The sequence below is a fragment of the Mchenga conophoros genome, linkage group LG3 (assembly GCF_057382185.1).
Source record: "Mchenga conophoros isolate Kocher_MC1m ecotype Shallow Benthic linkage group LG3, M_conophoros_male_GT1.1, whole genome shotgun sequence".
Taxonomy (NCBI): Eukaryota; Metazoa; Chordata; class Actinopteri; order Cichliformes; family Cichlidae; genus Mchenga; species Mchenga conophoros.
Window position 1 is genome coordinate 8,989,605 of NC_140528.1, and position 19,586 is coordinate 9,009,190.

At 40.9% G+C, this 19,586-nt stretch overlaps 2 protein-coding genes across 1 annotated transcript; both read left to right on the forward strand.

Annotated features, from left to right (window-relative positions):
• The window catches only part of LOC146577177 (protein NLRC3-like), a 311,857-nt gene that overhangs the window by 119,102 nt on the left and 173,169 nt on the right, over nucleotides 1-19,586 (forward strand).
• LOC146577183 (protein NLRC3-like) lies at nucleotides 1,764-16,798 on the forward strand. Its single transcript, XM_085252220.1, has 9 exons — nucleotides 1,764-1,853; nucleotides 1,938-2,039; nucleotides 4,270-4,348; nucleotides 6,325-6,529; nucleotides 6,681-8,478; nucleotides 10,380-10,553; nucleotides 10,767-10,940; nucleotides 11,117-11,290; nucleotides 16,606-16,798. The coding sequence occupies exons 1-9, from the start codon at nucleotides 1,765-1,767 to the stop codon at nucleotides 16,796-16,798; spliced, it is 2,988 nt and encodes a 995-aa protein (XP_085108346.1). The 5' UTR covers nucleotide 1,764.

The window sequence follows — 19,586 nt, forward strand, 5'->3', positions numbered from 1 at the left end:
ACAAATCAGCACAGACAGAGAGCTCCATTCAAACTTTGCTGCCATCAGGAATAATTCTTCAAATATAATCATCAGTGTTTGAGCAGTTATGATATCAGGGACAATCTAGACATGTGTGACAATACTGAACATGTCACATGACACACCTCAAACATCATGTGATCCACTCTCAGTCTGCACTTTCATTCATGACTTCAACAGGTTGAAATGAGCTTTGAAGAAACATTCAGTGAAATAAATCTTTCATGGATTCATGTGAGCAGCAGATGAACTTTGTACCAACAACATCTTCAATAACAGAGTCTGAATGAAGCTCAGGTGTTGATGCTGCTCACTGATTGGACGCTTGCTTTCAGCTCTGCTCTCAGTCTTTACTGCACAGGTGAAGGTAGAAAGTGTGACTGGATCTATAGACTGGAAACAGAGAAACATGCTGAACATTTGAAGCTTTGCAGCAGAAATGTTCATGTTACAAATACAGCAGAGCTGATCTGGGATCAGTGTGTTCACACCTGCAGCTACAACAAGGTTTCATGTCTCCACACGTCAGCATGTGAACTTTACTCTGACTCAGTCTGAGCAGTCAGACGGCATATTTTTAAAGTTAACACATCAGCACACACAGAGCTGAGCCCCTCCCACCTGTGCTGAGTTTCAGGTGGAGCCCCGCCTCCTTCCAGGAAGCAGCTCACCTGTGTGTCCGTGTTTAGTGTCCAGGTGTGGAGTGGAGCTTGTTGTTGGTGTGAAGAAACTGTAAGTTTGCTTTGTTTCCTCCTTTAACAGTTTGTCTTTAGGAACTTTACTGTTTGTTCAGCTCGTGTTTGATTTCTTCACACAACAAACTGTGTGTGTTTGTATTTCCGGTCTCTCCATTAAAGTCAGTGTGTAATGTTTCCTGGCTAACATCAGCTGTGTGCAGCTTAGTTCAGCACAAATCTGCCGCTCCATAGTTCACGGTAACGGACTCACAGCTGGACCAACGAGGCCGAGTGTGTCCGCCACTCTGAGCTACGTTCGTGTTTGTGTACTTGTAGTTTGTACTTTGAGTTCACTCAGAGCCCACAGAGGACGCAGCGTACGTGATGACGTCACAGCCCTTTACCTCCTTTACTGTCACTGTGATTAATATTTACACACGAGACACCTGCAGAGCTCTGACGCTGAGCTAGCACACAGCATGCTAACACTAAGCTAACGCTAAGCTAACGCTAAGCTAACACTAAGCTAACACTAAGAGTTCTTACAGACACGAGTTAAAAAGCTGCTTTTAGTGTGTGATCAGAGTCCAGGACTGAGAGCAGCAGCAGAGCTGATGGATGATGAATTACTGGATGGAAGAAGCTTCTCATTAGCAGTGAATCAGTGTGTGTGCAGTTCTCTGCAAACTCAGCAGCAAGAATTAGTGTGAAGCTTTAACTCTGCTGATCCTCTTTGAATCCTGGATCAGCTGAAATGTTTAAAATGTTGTTCACACGTGTTGGACTGACTGAAGCTTCCAGTCACAGTGAATCAGTGTGTGTCAGTGAATGCATCGTGTGTGCTTCAGGCTCCATCTAGTGGACTGATAGCAGAGCAGCTGATGGCAGCTTCCTCTGCCTCACACTGCTGTCTGACTGCATCCAGCTGACACTGAGATGAAGCAGGAAAGAAGCAGCTGATATTTGGACAGCACACATGATGAAAGGAGGATTTCAGCTGATGTGCACATGAATGATTTGTGTTTCCTCTGCAGGTAGAAAGTGTGTGTGAGCTGAATTGAGCAGCATGGATCAGTGTGAGGACAGAGAGGAGGGAGCCCCTCCCTCTAAAAGCACTCTGTGTGGGGAACATGAGAGCCAGACCAAAGCTCAGAGGTGAGATGACCATCTCTAACTGTCCATGACTCTTCTCCATGTCACAGCTCAGCACTCACATCACTGCTGCATCATTATTCACAGGAACCAGCCTGGACCTCCACCCAGCTCTGTGTCCTTACAGAGTGACTGGTCTAAAGATCGCTACATTGATTTTAAATCCCAGCCTGTGTCTGCTGCAGAGAGGTGAGCTGTTAGTAACAGGAACTCTTTGATTAAACTGCTTGATGTTGTTGGATATAAACTACAAACACGTCGTTCCCTCAGTCCCATTTAAACTGTCTTTTAAAACAAGCCTTTGGTTTCTAAACAACTGAAAACCCACTTCAGCAAACAGGAAGTGATCAGAGCGTCCGTCCACTTCCTGTCAGGCCCTGCAAACATTTCATATTGAAGAAAAGTAGCTGACATCTCACATTTTTACTCCACCACATTCAACCATTGTGACATTTTACAGCATGAAACTCTTGTCACATGACTCCTGTTATGTTATAGAGTCATGTGACCACCAGGGAGGGATTTGTATGGATGAAACACATTCAAATCAATCTGATTCATCAATGGAAACATTTTTGGTGTAAATGCAGCAACACTGAAAACGCTGAAGATAAAAACACAACAGATGAAATATGAACAAATCGAGGCTTTGAATACACGTGTGTGTGTTTGAGACACAGAGATAAATGGATTGTGTGTCTGTCCTATTGCTGCGTGAGGGTTTTATTGTAGATTTTGTGCGTGTACACTTTTGACCACGAAGGTGTTGAAAGGGCGTAAAACAGTTGGAGGCACCAGAGTGAACACTAGTGCTGTCAGTAGATTAAAAATGACTAATTAATGACACAATCTTCTGTCATTAATCCTGATTAATCACAATTACTTGATCAATAGCTGCAGTTACATTTTTCCAACTTTATATTTAAGCCTGTAACAGACGTTTACACCATATAATGAAGTCAATGCAGAATAAACACAAAGAATGTTAAACGCTTCAATTCAAAGAGACTTTGAATAGTTTTCAGTCTTTAACTCAGCTTCTCTGCTGTAAATACAACTTTGTAACAAACATATATACTAAAAGCTAAGTGTGCACTAATATATAATCATATATAATCTATATTACTGCTGTTAATGAAAATGTTTAATCAGACTCATCACAGGGTTACTGTGGATTCATTTGGATTAATCACCATTAAACATCATTTTTAATGTAAACGAATCAAAGTTCATTTCATGAGCAAACAGACTCGAGAGAAAAGGGCAAATTTACACACTTAACATGTTTATTGAACATGTAAACATTGATTAACCTCCTGAATGAGCCGACCCCCCCAGGGACAGTCCTGCATGCTAATGATGGGCTCTGCTCTGTACCTGCAGGATTCTGTCAGCCACAAACTCCTCAGCTGATCCTGAATCTGAGCCCATCTGTCAAACAATCATTTTCTTCACAGGTCTGTGGAGGTGGCACTGATCCTGCAGCAGTCTAACACTCTCTGTCACTCTTCTTCAAGTCTTTGACACGAGGAACCAAAACTATGTTATTAACAACACTAACAGGTCTGCAGTTTGTCCACTTGGCAGTTGTGTCATCAGTGCTTTGCATTGTTGTGATATTTTAAGCTGGAAGTGCTTCGGTGAAAAGAAAATTCCTTCTGTCACGATGTGCAGAATCCTTCATGTTGGTCGGCTGGTCCGTCTTGTTATTTTTTTAATGCTCAAACTTTCCATCGGGAGGTCAGTGTGTGTTTGTCATCTTCCATATTGAGCTGATTGGTTCAGCTGCCGTCACTAACAGATGTGCTGCACATCTGCACGTGTACAAAGGTAACTCTACTCAGACAAACTGCTCGAAGTGCGTTGATAGAAACATTTCAGGGATTTTGAGTTGTTCTGCTCTCCAGATGTGTCGTGTTAAAGGTTTTTATCATGTTAATCATGATAACAGATGAACCCTAACCCTACATGTTAATTTTGACAGCACTGGTAAATCCTTTTTAATGTTCTTCTGTCAGATCATTGATTAGACTCGACTCCAAATACGAGACTCAGAAAACTCAAATGAAAACTCAAATCAAAGCAATGAGAAAAGGACTTCTTGTGTTAGAATGAAAACATATGGAAGTGGTCAGGTTTCAAACACTCGTTGAATCTACTGCACAGTTACATTCAGGGACCTTTGGCCTCCTGAGAGCATTAGTTGATGGTTCATCACAGTTTTCTCAAAGTTTCCTCTGAGCTTCTGCAGCATCATCACTTCCATCACTGATGAAAGAAAGTTCATAGAAAACAGAAAATATATCTTCAGAATCTGAGAGTCTAAAACTTGACAGACTTGATTCAGATGAAGTTATTTGAGCAGAAACTCCTGGATCTTTATCCTGTGTTGATCTAATCCTTCATGGTTCCTCCACAGAGTGGAGCAGCAGAGCTCAGAGGTTCCCAGTGGTCAGTCTGCCCAGCAGCATCAAACACAGCTGGACTCCATATTTATGGTCTGTACATGTACAACAACTACTTTATTATTAATAATAATGCATTTATTTATAGGTCCCTTTCAGAACACCAAGGACTCTGTGGACTAAATGACCAAAAGAAACAAACTTTGAAATCAGACGGTGCAAATGTGATCACAGGGAAACGTTTTAAACATCGAGGCTTTAAACAGAAACCAAAGTGAAACAGTTTGTAGTCGAGATCAGTGGAGATGAAGCTGAATAACTGTTTCTTCAATAACTTTGAGCTCTTAAAAAAGAAAAACTAGCTGAAAGTCTGGCTGCTCTTATGAAAAGTACAGAGAAATTATGGGTCGCTCAACACTTGTGCACAATATAGGAGTTTAAATAAATCTGAAAAATAACTCAAAGTCCTACAATCATACTGATAAAGTCATCTACAGCTAACTATCCAAGTGGATTTGTTTAAGACAGCTCCATCTGCTGGTGGCCCTCTGCAGGTGCATGAAAGGGGCGTGTTTATAGTGAAAGTAGTAGAGAAAGTAAACCCCACGGGAAGGAGGAGGACTCTCAGCGGCTTCCAGCTCATATTCAGACATTTGACTTCTCACTGAAAGCAGCAAGTTTGAGTGTCTGTACCTTAGTTAGAAGAGATAACATGGTCATAGTAATTAGAGTTGATTGAGCAATGCTGTCCTTATAATGTAGTTTATGATTTTTATGGACAAGTCCAGTTTTTCTGTAGAGCCTCTCAAGTTGGTGACAGCAGTCAAAGTTCACGTGTAAACCAGAGCAGCAAATCAGGTCCAAATGTGTTGTTCACAGTGAGTGGGATCATCATTGGCTGCTATGTTAACCTCCTGCAGCAGGATGTCTTTGGTCAGAGAATGGATAGATCACGAAGTCATTGTTGAGTTTAGGGAGACAGTAGACAGTTGGAGGAGGTTCAGCCAGTTGACACACAGTAGATAAAATAACTGAAGGCAGGAGCAGACACCTGTATGACTTTCCACCTTTCACATAGATTATTTCCCTGGGCAGCGCCACAGGGCTGGTAGATGTAAACAAAGCTGGAGGAGAGGATTTATTCATCTGAGAAAAGTCACAGAGTTGTGTCTTGATGCTCAATCATCCAGGTATGTAAATCCCAAAAAGCTTGATTCTGTTCATCTGGATGTTTTCAGTGGGAGAAACGTTTCATCATCATCAGGTGACTTCTTCAGTCTCAGCTGACTGCAGGTTTCAATCTTATAAACAGGACATTTGTATGACTGAAACCAGCCCACTGAAGGAACAATGGGCTGGGAGGTCAGTTCATTGATCATTGGTACGCATATTGTCAGGACCATTGATCAATGGTTGTTGATCAATGGTCATGAGTCCAGTTCACAGAGAGCTGGGGAATGGCTGCAATCACAGCATGTAAGATGGTGACAGTTGTACCCTTAGGCCCCTCCTCCATTCAGAGATGGTCTTTCCTTTTCACATAAATGGCCTCCTTGACTCCGCCCTCAAACCAGCGTTCACATTTACTCAGGACCTTCTTGATGTGAAGTTCTTCTGCTTCGCTGGCTGCTGTGTCTGTGGGGATGGTGTTTGTTCTGTGTTGTAGTGTCCTGATGACGCCCAGTTTGTGCCCCAGTGGATGATGAGAGTCAAACCTTAAATACTGATCTGTATGTGTAAACAGAGTGAACCTTTAAGACCAGTTGTCTGTACGATCAACTCAGTCACCTGAAACATCTCCAAGTTTCTGGCTTTGATCATCAACCTGTTGGTAGTTCAGCTCTGAACACCAGTGAAATGTTTCTCCCACTGAAATCGCTGCATTCATATGAACAGCATCAACGTTTTGGGATCATGGAGTTGTGGACAAAGTCTCAGTTAATCAGATAAAGTCAAACCTATAATTGGTAAAGAGTTCGCGGATGATATGCCCCTTGATGGTAAAGAAGTGGATGTTGTGTGGACTAAAGTTCAGAGTGGTGGGTCATTCATAAAGTATTCTGTTCCAGCTGCTGGAGGACAACATCATCACTTTTGTGAAGAACGAGCTGAAGAAGATCCAGAAGGCTCTGAATCCAAATAAGCCCCAGTGCTTGGAGTTTCAGAGGGAGGATGATGAGCAGAGGAGAAACAGCAGAGAGGCATTTGTGAAGATCACAGTGGACTTCCTGAGGAGAATGAAGCAGGAGGAGCTGGCTGACCGTCTGCAGAGCAGTAAGAGGATTTATCTAAAGATTTAAGCTGCTGGATAAATGAGACACTTGTGACACCAGTGTGTTCAGTCATTTCTCAGTGGGTCAGAAATTGTCATCAGCATTTTGTAAAATATGATTGTTAAAGTTGTATTTTTATTATTATTATTCAGAACTTCCAGCTGCTGTTTGTCATCGTAAACTTAAGTCTAAGCTGAAGAAGAAGTTCCAGTGTGTGTTTGAGGGCATCGCTAAAGCAGGAAACCCAACCCTCCTGAATCAGATCTACACAGAGCTCTACATCACAGAGGGAGGGACTGCAGAGGTCAATGATGAACATGAGGTCAGACAGATTGAAACAGCATCCAGGAAACCAGACAGACCAGAAACAACCATCAGACAAGAAGACATCTTTAAAGACACACCTGGAAGAGTTGAACCAATCAGAACAGTGCTGACAAAGGGAGTGGCTGGCATTGGGAAAACAGTCTTAACACAGAAATACAGCCTGGACTGGGCTGAAGACAAAGCCAACCAGGACATCCAGTTCATATTTCCATTCACTTTCAGAGAGCTGAATGTGCTGAAAGAGGAAAAGTTCAGCTTGGTGGGACTTGTTCATCACTTCTTTACTGAAACCAAAGAAGCAGGAATCTGCAGCTTTGAAGACTTCCAGGTTGTGTTCATCTTTGATGGTCTGGATGAGTGTCGACTTCCTCTGGACTTCCACAAAACTACAATCCTAACTGACCCTAGAAAGTCCACCTCAGTGGATGTGCTGCTGATAAACCTCATCAGGGGGAAACTGCTTCCCTCTGCTCGCCTCTGGATAACCACACGACCTGCAGCAGCCAATCAGATCCCTCCTGTCTGTGTTGGCATGGTGACAGAGGTCAGAGGGTTCACTGACCCACAGAAGGAGGAGTACTTCAGGAAGAGATTCAGAGATGAGGAGCAGGCCAGCAGGATCATCTCCCACATCAAGACATCACGAAGCCTCCACATCATGTGTCACATCCCAGTCTTCTGCTGGATCACTGCTACAGTTCTGGAGGATGTGCTGGAAACCAGAGAGGGAGGACAGCTGCCCAAGACCCTGACTGAGATGTACATCCACTTCCTGGTGGTTCAGGCCAAAGTGAAGAAGGTCAAGTATGATGGAGGAGCTGAGACAGATCCACACTGGAGTCCAGAGAGCAGGAAGATGATGGAGTCTCTGGGAAAACTGGCTTTTGATCAGCTGCAGAAAGGAAACCTGATCTTCTATGAATCAGACCTGACAGAGTGTGGCATCGATATCAGAGCAGCCTCAGTGTACTCAGGAGTGTTCACACAGATCTTTAAAGAGGAGAGAGGACTGTACCAGGACAAGGTGTTCTGCTTCATCCATCTGAGTGTTCAGGAGTTTCTGGCTGCTCTTCATGTCCATCTGACCTTCAGCAACTCTGGACTCAATCTGCTGGAACAACAACAAACAACATCCAAGAAGTCTGAAACAGGAGAATCTGCAAAGAAACACTTCTACCAGAGTGCTGTGGACAAGGCCTTACAGAGTCCAAATGGACACCTGGACTTGTTCCTCCGCTTCCTCCTGGGTCTTTCCCTGCAGACCAATCAGACTCTCCTACGAGCCCTGATGACACAGACAGGAAGTAACTCACAGACCAATCAGGAAACAGTCCAGTACATCAAGGAGAAGCTCAGTGAGAATCTGTCTGCAGAGAAAAGCATCAATCTGATCCACTGTCTGAATGAACTGAATGATCGTTCTCTAGTGGAGGAGATCCAACAATACAGGACTTCAGGAAGTCTCTCCACAGGTAAACTGTCTCCTGCTCAGTGCTCAGCTCTGACCTTCATCTTACTGTCATCAGAAGAAGATCTGGATGAGTTTGACTTCAAGAAATACTCTGCTTCAGAGGAGGCTCTTCTGAGAATGCTGCCAGTGGTCAAAGCCTCCAACAAAGCTCTGTGAGTAAACATGTTGTCATCGCTTCATTGTTAAAATCATGGGAAATAAATCAGAAATGCTGAGTTCAAAGAGCACTGTAACATTTTTTTTAAAAATAGTGAATTAAATGATCATCAGTCACTCAGTAAATATATGGTAGTTTTAATGTTTCACTCCAGCATTTCTAAAACACACTTTGTTCTGTAACTCTTATCAAAGGACAATCCAGACCCAGCCAATAAGAACATGAGCTCTGATGCTTCAGCCCCTCTGACAGGTTTATTATCCTCAGCTTGTTCACTTGTCTCCAACTCCAGGAGTTTGGTTGTTTTATTCTAAAGCACAAACTTCACCTGCCAGACTTCACCTACATCTTTTTCTGATGTTCATAATTTAAGTTCAAGTTTGTATCTCACGTTCAGTGCACACCCTCCCTTTTTAAATATAAATCTCTGCTGTGCTGTCATGTTTTCATCCTGTATGGAGGGAGAAACTCGGTCTTCATTACTGAAATTGCCTCTAAGGTCGTGTTTCTTGTCAGTAACCATATGTAACTGTAAGGCTTCCATAACCAGTGTTATCACAGAATTACAGTGGGTTCACTCTGGGTCCTCTACAGTTTCTTCCCACTGTCCACAGACATGCAGTTAGGTTACCTGGTGATCTAAACTTCATGCAGGTGTGAGTGAGAGTGGTTGTCTGTCCCTCTGTGGGCTTAGTGGAAGAGACTGGATGGATCTCTGCTTTGTCTTTGATATATGCTGACAGCAAACATTCTCCATGAAGTCTGCATTTCAGCTCATCTCCTTTATACACACCTTTAACAGGAAGAGTTTTATACAGCTAGTGTTTAAAATCAAGTGTTATTCACAATACACAGGTAATGAGCATGATTATTGAATTACTAAAATTTTCTAAAATAATTGTTCTCAATGGGGTTCAGATCAGGTGAACAAGGAGGCCATGTCATTAGTTTTTCTTCTTTTATACCCTTTCTTGCAGCCACGCTGTGGAGTACTTGGACGCGTGTGATGGAGCATTGTCCTGCATGAAAATCATGTTTTTCTTGAAGGATGCAGACTTCTTCCTGTACCACTGCTTGAAGAAGGTGTCTTCCAGAAACTGGCAGTAGGACTGGGAGTTGAGCTTGACTCCATCCTCAACCCGAAAAGGCCCCACAAGCTCATCTTTGATGATACCAGCCCAAACCAGTACTCCACCTCCACCTTGCTGGCGTCTGAGTGGGACTGGAGCTCTCTGCCCTTTACCAATCCAGCCACGGGCCCATCCATCTGGCCCATCAAGACTCACTCTCATTTCATCAGTCCATAAAACCTTAGAAAAACCAGTCTTGAGATATTTCTTGGCCCAGTCTTGACGTTTCAGCTTGTGTGTCTTGTTCAGTGGTGGTCGTCTTTCAGCCTTTCTTACCTTGGCCATGTCTCTGAGTATTGCACACCTTGTGCTCTTGGGCACTCCAGTGATGTTGCAGCTCCAAAATATGGCCATTTCCTTTATACGCACCTTTAACAGGAAGAGTTTTATACAGCTAGTGTTTAAAATCCAGTGTTATTCACAATACACAGGTAATGAGCATGATTATTGAATTACTAAAATTTTCTAAAATAATTGTTTTAGTTAATATTGTATGACAGTGTACACAGAATTATTAGCTCAGTAGGCACAGTGGTCGCCCCATGATCGGTGGATTCAGGGGTCGAATCCACCGAATAGTTACCTTGTGGTACCCCTGAGCAAGGTTCCATCAAGGTACCAATCATGTGCACTGGACTGGTAGCACTCATAGTCTCATAGGTTTAAATAAATTTTTTTTAAAAAGGGTTCAACATATAAACAAATTTAATTTGATCACATATATTCTTTGTTTTTTTTGTTGTGGTTTTTTCCCTTTCTCTCTCAGACTGAGCAGCTGTAACGTCTCAGAGGAAGGCTGTGAAAATTTGTTGTCAGTGGTCAGCTCCCAGTCCTGTAGTCTGAGAGAGCTGGACCTGAGTACCAACAGCCTGAAGGCTTCAGCAGTAAAGCTTCTGTCTGCTGCAGTGGAGAGTCCACATGCCAAACTGAATGTTCTGAGGTCAGATCAATTTGTATTATGTTTAGTTCTGTTTGTTTATGTGTTTGATGTTTGTTTTTGTTTATGTCTTTATCCAGTTATCCTTGTTTCATAGCATTTTTATTCATTTCAAAGTTAAACGGAAGTTTTACTAACCTGCTCAGCACAAGACAATAAGCTATTGCACCTTGATTACACTTTAACAACAATCTTTATTCATGTTTTTATCTTCAGACTTAACATCTGTGAACTCTCAGAGGAAAACTGTGAAGCTCTGTCCTCAGTTCTCAGCTCGCAGTCCTCTAGTCTGACAGAGCTGGACCTGAGTATCAGAAAGCTGCAGGATTCAGGAGTGAAGCTTCTGTCTGCTGGACTACAACGTTTAAACTGTAAACTGAATACTCTGAGGTCAGATCAGAAAACATTTAGTTTTTAGAATTATTAATTAAAGTTCATACATATGATGTTGTATCTTAGTATGTTTATGTTTCCTTTAAAAATAGAAAGTCAACATTTAATGTTGTGAAATGTATTAACAAACTCTACATGAGTACTTGTTTTATAGATTGTCTTTTATTTTTCAGACTGAGTGGCTGTAACCTGTCAGAGAGAAGCTGTGAAGCTCTGTGCTCAGTCCTCAGCTCCCAGTCCTCCAGTCTGAGAGAGCTGGACCTGAGTAACTCTGACCTGCAGGATTCAGGAGTGAAGCTTCTGTCCGCTGGACTAAAGAGTTCACAGTGTGCAGTGGAAACTCTCAGGTCAGGATTCAAACTTTTCCACAGATGATCATTTGAAATGTGATTTATATTATTGTATAAACAGGTAACTTTTACAGCTGTCAAGTGAACTTTTATTTACATTTGAGTGGATAATTGGACTCTGAATTACTAAAAGTTGTTATAGTCATGTCTTTGTTTATTTAAAAAAATACTTCATGTACTGCCTAATTTAAAGATTTAGGCTCCTTTGGGCCCATAATATATATATTTGATTTCTTTGTGAATGAAATTAGGAGGATATTGGCGACTGCTGATTGGCTCGCTGTTTGTTTTTTATTCACAGTACTTAATTTTAAAGGCTGATTTCTCAAAATGAGATGTTTATCTTTTCTTCTACAACACGTGGAGCCACCAAATCTTCTTGCTTGATTTATTCATTACAGTTTGATTTAAAGAATATTAGACTCGTAACATAATAAATATATTTATTTCACTTCTTCTTGTGAGAAAGAAAGGGATGACTGGGTGAGCTCCAGTGGTTCATCCCAGCAGAGAGAGCGGCACACTGGGCTGCAAATGATCACAGTAGTAATGGCCATAGTTTGATAAAACAGGCATTCTTACCCTGTAGAAAATACAGGGTTCTGGTGCCGATGTGGGGGAGGGGAGTCGCCCGGTACTAACTACATACTACTAACTACCTCATCCAGATGTCTTCCCTACTAAACCTGATAAGAAGTAACTGCAGTAGCCTTATAGGTCAAATCAGTTTCACCTGTTAAAGTTAGCTCCACTATTAATTAGGGGTGGGGGAAAAAATCGATACTGTGTAGTATCGTGATATTTTTTTTGCTAATAATGTATCGATACAGGGACAGCAGAAATCGATATTTTGTTACAAACAATTTTTTCTCTGAAGTCAACATGCTCTGGAGTCAGAGCATGTTGACTTCAGAGCATGTTGATCCTTTTTCTGAGCAACAATCCTGACATTCCTTCACTGTCCAAATGTGTTTAACTTTTTTTTTGGCAGCAATAAACATGACAGTTTACTTATTTTAATTTAAGACATGTTTAATTTTAATTAAGTTTGAAACTTTTTTATTTAATGTAAAATTATATATTTTTTTAAATTTACTTTCAAATTCTTCAGTTGCTGAAGGGGCTGCATAGTTTTCATAAATTGCATAGTTCAGAATAGCTATAATTGTACCAGATGGTTGCATTCAGTTAAGTTGGACTAGACTGTAATACAAACCGTTCAGTTTGTCAACAATAAAACTGACTGAAATGAGAGAAAGACTGAGTGTGAGACTTTGATATTAGATAAAATGAATATTGATAAAGTTTACCTTTATGTGCAGAATTTAAATATCGCAAAATATTTTAAAAAATCGCAATAATATCGTATCGTGCGTTAAGTATTGTGATAATATCGTATCGCGAGTTGTATGGTGATTCCCACCTCTACTATTAATGGTGTCACTTGTTATTTCTGGGATGCGTTTAGTAGCCTGAACAGCTGCTTAAAGGAAAGTAATTAAATAATAAAAATAACCTAAGTCCGGGGGAACCTGCAAGAGCTGTTTGCACAAAGAATAATGCTCAGACTTTGGGGTTTTATCGTTTTACACAAGGTTTAAAAATGAATGTCCACAATTGAATTGCAGAAATTGTTATTGAGCTAATACTGATGTAGTTGTTATCTTTGGTAAGGAGAGGTTGGAGGAAGGATGAGCACAGTCAGGCCTAAAGATGCTCTTAATAATAATAATGGATTGCATTTATATAGCGCTTTTCGAGACCCTCAAAGACCCTTTACAATCCCACTACAGGGAGTGCAGAATTATTAGGCAAGTTGTATTTTTGAGGAATAATTTTATTATTGAACAACAACCATGTTCTCAATGAACCCAAAAAACTCATTAATATCAAAGCTGAATGTTTTTGGAAGTAGTTTTTAGTTTGTTTTTAGTTTTAGCTATTTTAGGGGGATATCTGTGTGTGCAGGTGACTATTACTGTGCAGAATTATTAGGCAACTTAACAAAAAACAAATATATACCCATTTCAATTATTTATTTTTACCAGTGACACCAATATAACATCTCCACATTCACAAATATACATTTCTGACATTCAAAAACAAAACAAAAACAAATCAGCGACCAATATAGCCACCTTTCTTTGCAAGGACACTCAAAAGCCTGCCATCCATGGATTCTGTCAGTGTTTTGATCTGTTCACCATCAACATTGCGTGCAGCAGCAACCACAGCCTCCCAGACACTGTTCAGAGAGGTGTACTGTTTTCCCTCCTTGTAAATCTCACATTTGATGATGGACCACAGGTTCTCAATGGGGTTCAGATCAGGTGAACAAGGAGGCCATGTCATTAGTTTTTCTTCTTTTATACCCTTTCTTGCAGCCACGCTGTGGAGTACTTGGACGCCTGTGATGGAGCATTGTCCTGCATGAAAATCATGTTTTTCTTGAAGGATGCAGACTTCTTCCTGTACCACTGCTTGAAGAAGGTGTCTTCCAGAAACTGGCAGTAGGACTGGGAGTTGAGCTTGACTCCATCCTCAACCCGAAAAGGCCCCACAAGCTCATCTTTGATGATACCAGCCCAAACCAGTACTCCACCTCCACCTTGCTGGCGTCTGAGTGGGACTGGAGCTCTCTGCCCTTTACCAATCCAGCCACGGGCCCATCCATCTGGCCCATCAAGACTCACTCTCATTTCATCAGTCCATAAAACCTTAGAAAAACCAGTCTTGAGATATTTCTTGGCCCAGTCTTGACGTTTCAGCTTGTGTGTCTTGTTCAGTGGTGGTCGTCTTTCAGCCTTTCTTACCTTGGCCATGTCTCTGAGTATTGCACACCTTGTGCTCTTGGGCACTCCAGTGATGTTGCAGCTCCAAAATATGGCCAAACTGGTGGCAAGTGGCATCTTGGCAGCTGCACGCTTGACTTTTCTCAGTTCATGGGCAGTTATTTTGCGCCTTGGTTTTTCCACACGCTTCTTGCGACCCTGTTGACTATTTTGAATGAAACGCTTGATTGTTCGATGATCACGCTTCAGAAGCTTTGCAATTTTGAGACTGCTGCATCCCTCTGCAAGATATCTCACTATTTTTGACTTTTCTGAGCCTGTCAAGTCCTTCTTTTGACCCATTTTGCCAAAGGAAAGGACGTTACCTAATAATTATGCACACCTGATATAGGGTGTTGATGTCATTAGACCACACCCCTTCTCATTACAGAGATGCACATCACCTAATATGCTTAATTGGTAGTAGGCTTTCGAGCCTATACAGCTTGGAGTAAGACAACATGCATGAAGAGGATGATGTGGACAAAATACTCATTTGCCTAATAATTCTGCACTCCCTGTATTCATTCACTCTCACATTCACACACTGGTGGAGGTAAGCTACAGTTGTAGTGGTAGGTTAGGTTTTGCCCAAGGACAAAATGACCAAGACAGAGAGAGCTGGCTCATCAGACAGACAAGCTCATCTTGTAACCTACTGGTTCGCTGGTCAGCACACCAGCTGACTAGCGAACCGGCTAACTAGCACACCAGCTAACTAGCACACCGGCTAAATAGCAAATCAGCTAACTAGCAGACCAGCTAACGGCAGCCACAAGCTGAAGGACGATTAAATGTAGTGGAGATATCAGAGATGACACTGGTGTGTCCGATTCACTCTTTAGCACTCTGGTCACTCCGGTGTGTCAGCCAGAACACCACTGAAGGCCAAATGATCCCAGCATGTGGAATAAAGAGCTTAAGGTTTGGTTTGAGGCACTTTATTCTTTCACTGATTGATTCTTGCGGCTGTGATCATGTGTGTGGTTTCTTACAAAAAGGAAGTACACAATACAAATACATGACAAATAAGATGAATAGATAAGATACATATCCAGTTATATGTACGTACATCAGTATAGCTAATATAGCCATATATAAGGACAAAGATCACAGCACTATAATGCAGTAATGTTAAACACAAAGGTGTATATCTACATAAATCTGTCCTATCAGTGATCAGGGTACTGTAGTATACTTCCACTACATAAACTATAGAAACTAAACGACATCAGTGTGACTTTAAGTTACCATCAGTACAGACGAACTGATGGTAGTTGTACAAAATAAAGGCATTGCAATTATTGTGAAGGGCTTCCGGTTAAACTAAGATCAGCTGATTACCTCATAACAAATTGTTTGCTATAGAACGCAGCTCCCACTCTTCATTAATATCATGTACTGTAACTCCCAAGTAACCATGGTTACCCAGCCACGCCCAGTAGTCTCCAGAGAGACCAACAGCTGGTGCACGTTGTAACGCCGTGGCTTTCATAGTCTCTCCTTTTTCTACAGCTCATTTGTTCTTCTTGTGATGGTGCGTCTTGAGGGAGGCTCATACATGCCGTCATTTGTTGATCCTAAGAACGTTCCTCAGACCGACTTCTTCAACAACACTAATCGGCCTGCAGTTTGTAGCTACTCACTTCACTGTGGTGTTTGTTAGCTTGTCTTTCTTTGGTTTTATCCTGACTCCTCCCACAAGCTGATCCTACGTAGTCTGCCCAAGCCTCCCACCTCTGTTTGTTTGGGTGGTTTGTTTGCTGCCATCAACAGCGTGTAATGCATTTAAGTGATACTTCAGACATGAAGTACTGCGACAATAAAAAACTCAACTTTGCTTAAAAATAACTTTAGTTGTATCAACACTGCCCTCTGGAATAATTAGACTTTGGTGACAAACTGATGTGATCTCCATGTTTCCTTTGTTGGACTGTGGGCGAGTGTCAGAACTGAATGTACTGAGTAACATGTGGAGTTTAAATATGTGTCAGTTCCAGTTTTAGAGCTCTAAAGTGCAGCTATCATGTTAGGAATATGTTAGGAATAGACAGGAACACTGAGCACACTGAGGTCAAATCTTTATTTATCCAGTTCATCTGTAGGCTGAGCTCAGTCCATCCATTTAGTGAAATGATGTTTAAAGGTCTCCTTGTTCTGTGAGCGTGCACAGATCCTGAAGCAGAAAGCCTGGGTTAACAGAGAAATGATCATCACTGTGATGATGCTCACCATCTCTGACTGGGATTTGAGGTTTTGTCAAAGCAGCAAAGAAAGCCTGGCTATGTTGGACTGGGTGTGGAAGCAGCTCCCAGTTTGAGTTCAGGAGACAGACACCCTCTCTACTTTGACGATCAGCTTCAAACTTTCCTTTTTGATAAAACTTATAGTTAGAGCTGGATCAGGTGACCCTGAACCATCACTTAGTTATGCTGCTATAGAGATGGATAACAGATGGATTGTTGTTTTGTGTGTCTGCAGTCTGTCAGGCTGTCTGATCACAGAGGAAGGCTGTACTTCTCTGGCCTCAGCTCTGACCTCCAACCCCTCCCATCTGAGAGAGCTGGACCTGAGCTACAATCATCCAGGTCCCTCAGGAATGAAGCTTCTGTCGGCTGGACTGAAGGATCCAAGCTGGAGACTGGACACTCTCAGGTATGGAGAGAATGTCTGATATAGGAGGAAGAGCTGGAATCATTTCCTGTGTCTTTCACTCACTTCCTGTTTGTTTCCTGCAGATGAGACATGAACAATCACACATGCAGGAATATTTTCAGGGACAGACACACTAGTCTAGCTGGATAGTACATGGATATTTATGTAGGGGGTCTTCAAGGAGTCTGTTTGCAGGAACATTAATGATAACTGATAAGTCATGTTGAGAGTTTCATTAAAAGTAGACTTACAGTTAGGTAATATTTGGACAGAGACAACATTTTGTAACTTTAGATACAAGTATCAGCCATGTGTGTGTTTCCCATGCTGTATGTCCACAGTCACAGTGACAGTCAGTGACACTGACAGAAGGATGAAACAAGGCTGTGAATCATTTCAGTCTGTGTGTGTGACAAAGAGGCAGACAGGAGCAGCTAACATTTGGAAATGGAAGCTTACTGGAAACACTACATTCACGGCTGAATTCACAATAGATTTGTTCTCAAGTGCACATTTAGCAGCTAATGCTAATACTGTTTTCCCTTTGCTTTCTACAGCAGCTATTGCTAAGTAGGCCACTTTGCTCCGCTAAGGATTTGTGTGACCATGATGGAGACTCTGATAAGCTAATGCTGCTAAGCTAAAGCTGTTTATGGGCCCTGTTAGAATCAATATTTCATTCTCATTCTGTTGTTTGAGAACAATATTAACGTTTCACATCATTATAACACAAGAGAAAAGGGTATTGGCATTAGCTACTAGTGCTTATTCACCTCAAATTACCTTTAGCTGCTAATGGCAGCCTACTTAGCATTAACTCCTCACTAATATAATGCTAATTTACATCAAATTAGCATTAACTGCTCATATTGTTATAAGGAAAGAGAAAACGGTATTAGCATTTGCTGCTAATAATTATTCACCCCTAATTAGAATAAGCCGCTAAAAGCAGTCAACTTAGCATTAATTCCTCACTTTGTTGTTACCCAACGGAAAAGAGTATTAGTATTAGCTACTATCATTTTTAATAAGAGAAAACAGTATTAGCAGTAGCGCATAATGCTAATTCACGTCAACGTAGTATTAGTTAATAATGGCAGCCTACTTAGCATTAACTGCTCACTAATATAATGCTAATTCGCATCAAATTAGCATTAGCTGCTCATATTGTTATAATGCAAGGGAAAAGAGTTGGCAAAAACAGTGTTAGCATTAGTGGATAATGCTAATTCACCTAAATTAGCATTAGCTAATAATGGCTACGTACTTAGCATTACCTACTAATATTGATATAAAGCAAGAAAATATGGTATTAGCATTAGCTTCTAATGCTTTCTCATCTAAAATTAGAATTAGCCACTAATGGCATCCTATTTAGCATTAACTCTTCACATCGCAAGGGAAAAATTAGAATTCAATAAAAAAAAAAAAGTGTTCACATTAGCTACTTGTATTGTTAAAAAGTAAGAAAAAACATTGTTAGCATAAGGGGATAATGCTAATTCACCTCAAATTAGTATTAGCTAATAACGGCAACCTACATAGCATTAGCTGGTCACATTGTTATAAAGCAAGAAAATATGGTATTAGCATTATCTGCCAATTCCTATTCACCTAAAATTAGCATTACCTGCTAATGGCAGTCTACTTAGCATTAACTCCTCACTAATGTGATGCTAATTCACATTAAATTAGCTTTAGCATTAGCTGCTAGCATCAGCCTACCTAGCACTAGCTGCTCACATTGTTAAAAGGGAAGAGAATACGATATTAGCATTAGCTGGTAATATTTATTCACCCCTAATTAGAATTAGCCACTAATGGAAGCATACTTAGCGTTAACTCCTCACATCGTTGTAATGCAAATGAGGCTAACTTGCATTAAATTAGACTGCTGTTATTAGCTAATGCTATTTAGCAGTAGCTGCTCACATTGTTATAAAGCAAAGGAAAACGATATGAGCATTAGGTTCTAATGCGTATTTGCCTTAAATTAGACGTAGGTGCTAATGGCAGCCTACTTAGCATTAGCAGCTCAGATGTTATAATGCTAGGAAAAAGAGTGTTAGCATTAGCCGTTCACATTGTTATAAAGTTAAGGGAAATAGTGTTAGCATTAGCTACTCACATTTTTAAAAACAGTAAGTGTTAGCATTAGTGCATAATGCTAATTCATGTCAAATTAGCATTAGTTAATAACGGCAGCCTATTTAGCATTAGCAGATAATGTTGACCTTGGGCCACTGGAAAAGTTAAGAACTAAGGATTTAGGAGTGTTTCTCGATAGCTCTTTCTCGTTTGAGAAACAAATGAATTCTGTTATTAAAACCAGCTGTAAGGTTTATATTGTTGATTGTCATTTATGCTTAGAAATATTTACTCATATATGCTTAGAGTTGTATAATCGATTGCATGATGATAGAGGTTTGATCCTTAGTAGTCTGTAAAGACTCTGTGTGCCTTCCAGAGTGCTCTGGCATGCACACACCACTTGGGGCCATGAGAGAGGTCGTACCCTCTCTTACTGATTTATGGTGTAGGACAGGGGTCTCAAACTCAATTTAGCTGGGGGCCGCTGCAGGCAGAGTCTGGGTGAGGCTGGGCCGCATTAGGTTTTCCACAAGAAAGGCATGGTTAAAAAATTCCAATCTTCTCAAATCTCTTTATTTTTATTTTTTAACACAAAATATGAAAAATAAATAAACAAATTAAGAATTAATAAGAAAATAAATCAATCTGTAATACATAAATAAAATAATAATAAGATATTTTTAGTCAGTGAACTTGTGTTTTTCTTTCAGTCTTCT

Excerpts from the sequence above, each read along its gene's own strand:
- LOC146577183 (XM_085252220.1), top strand. The coding sequence starts at position 1,765 with ATGGATCAGTGTGAGGACAGAGAGGAGGGAGCCCCTCCCTCTAAAAGC. Across the intron at positions 10,941-11,116 it reads TGTAAACTGAATACTCTGAG|ACTGAGTGGCTGTAACCTGT; the intron begins GTCAGATCAGAA and ends TTTATTTTTCAG. Across the intron at positions 11,291-16,605 it reads TGTGCAGTGGAAACTCTCAG|TCTGTCAGGCTGTCTGATCA; the intron begins GTCAGGATTCAA and ends GTGTGTCTGCAG.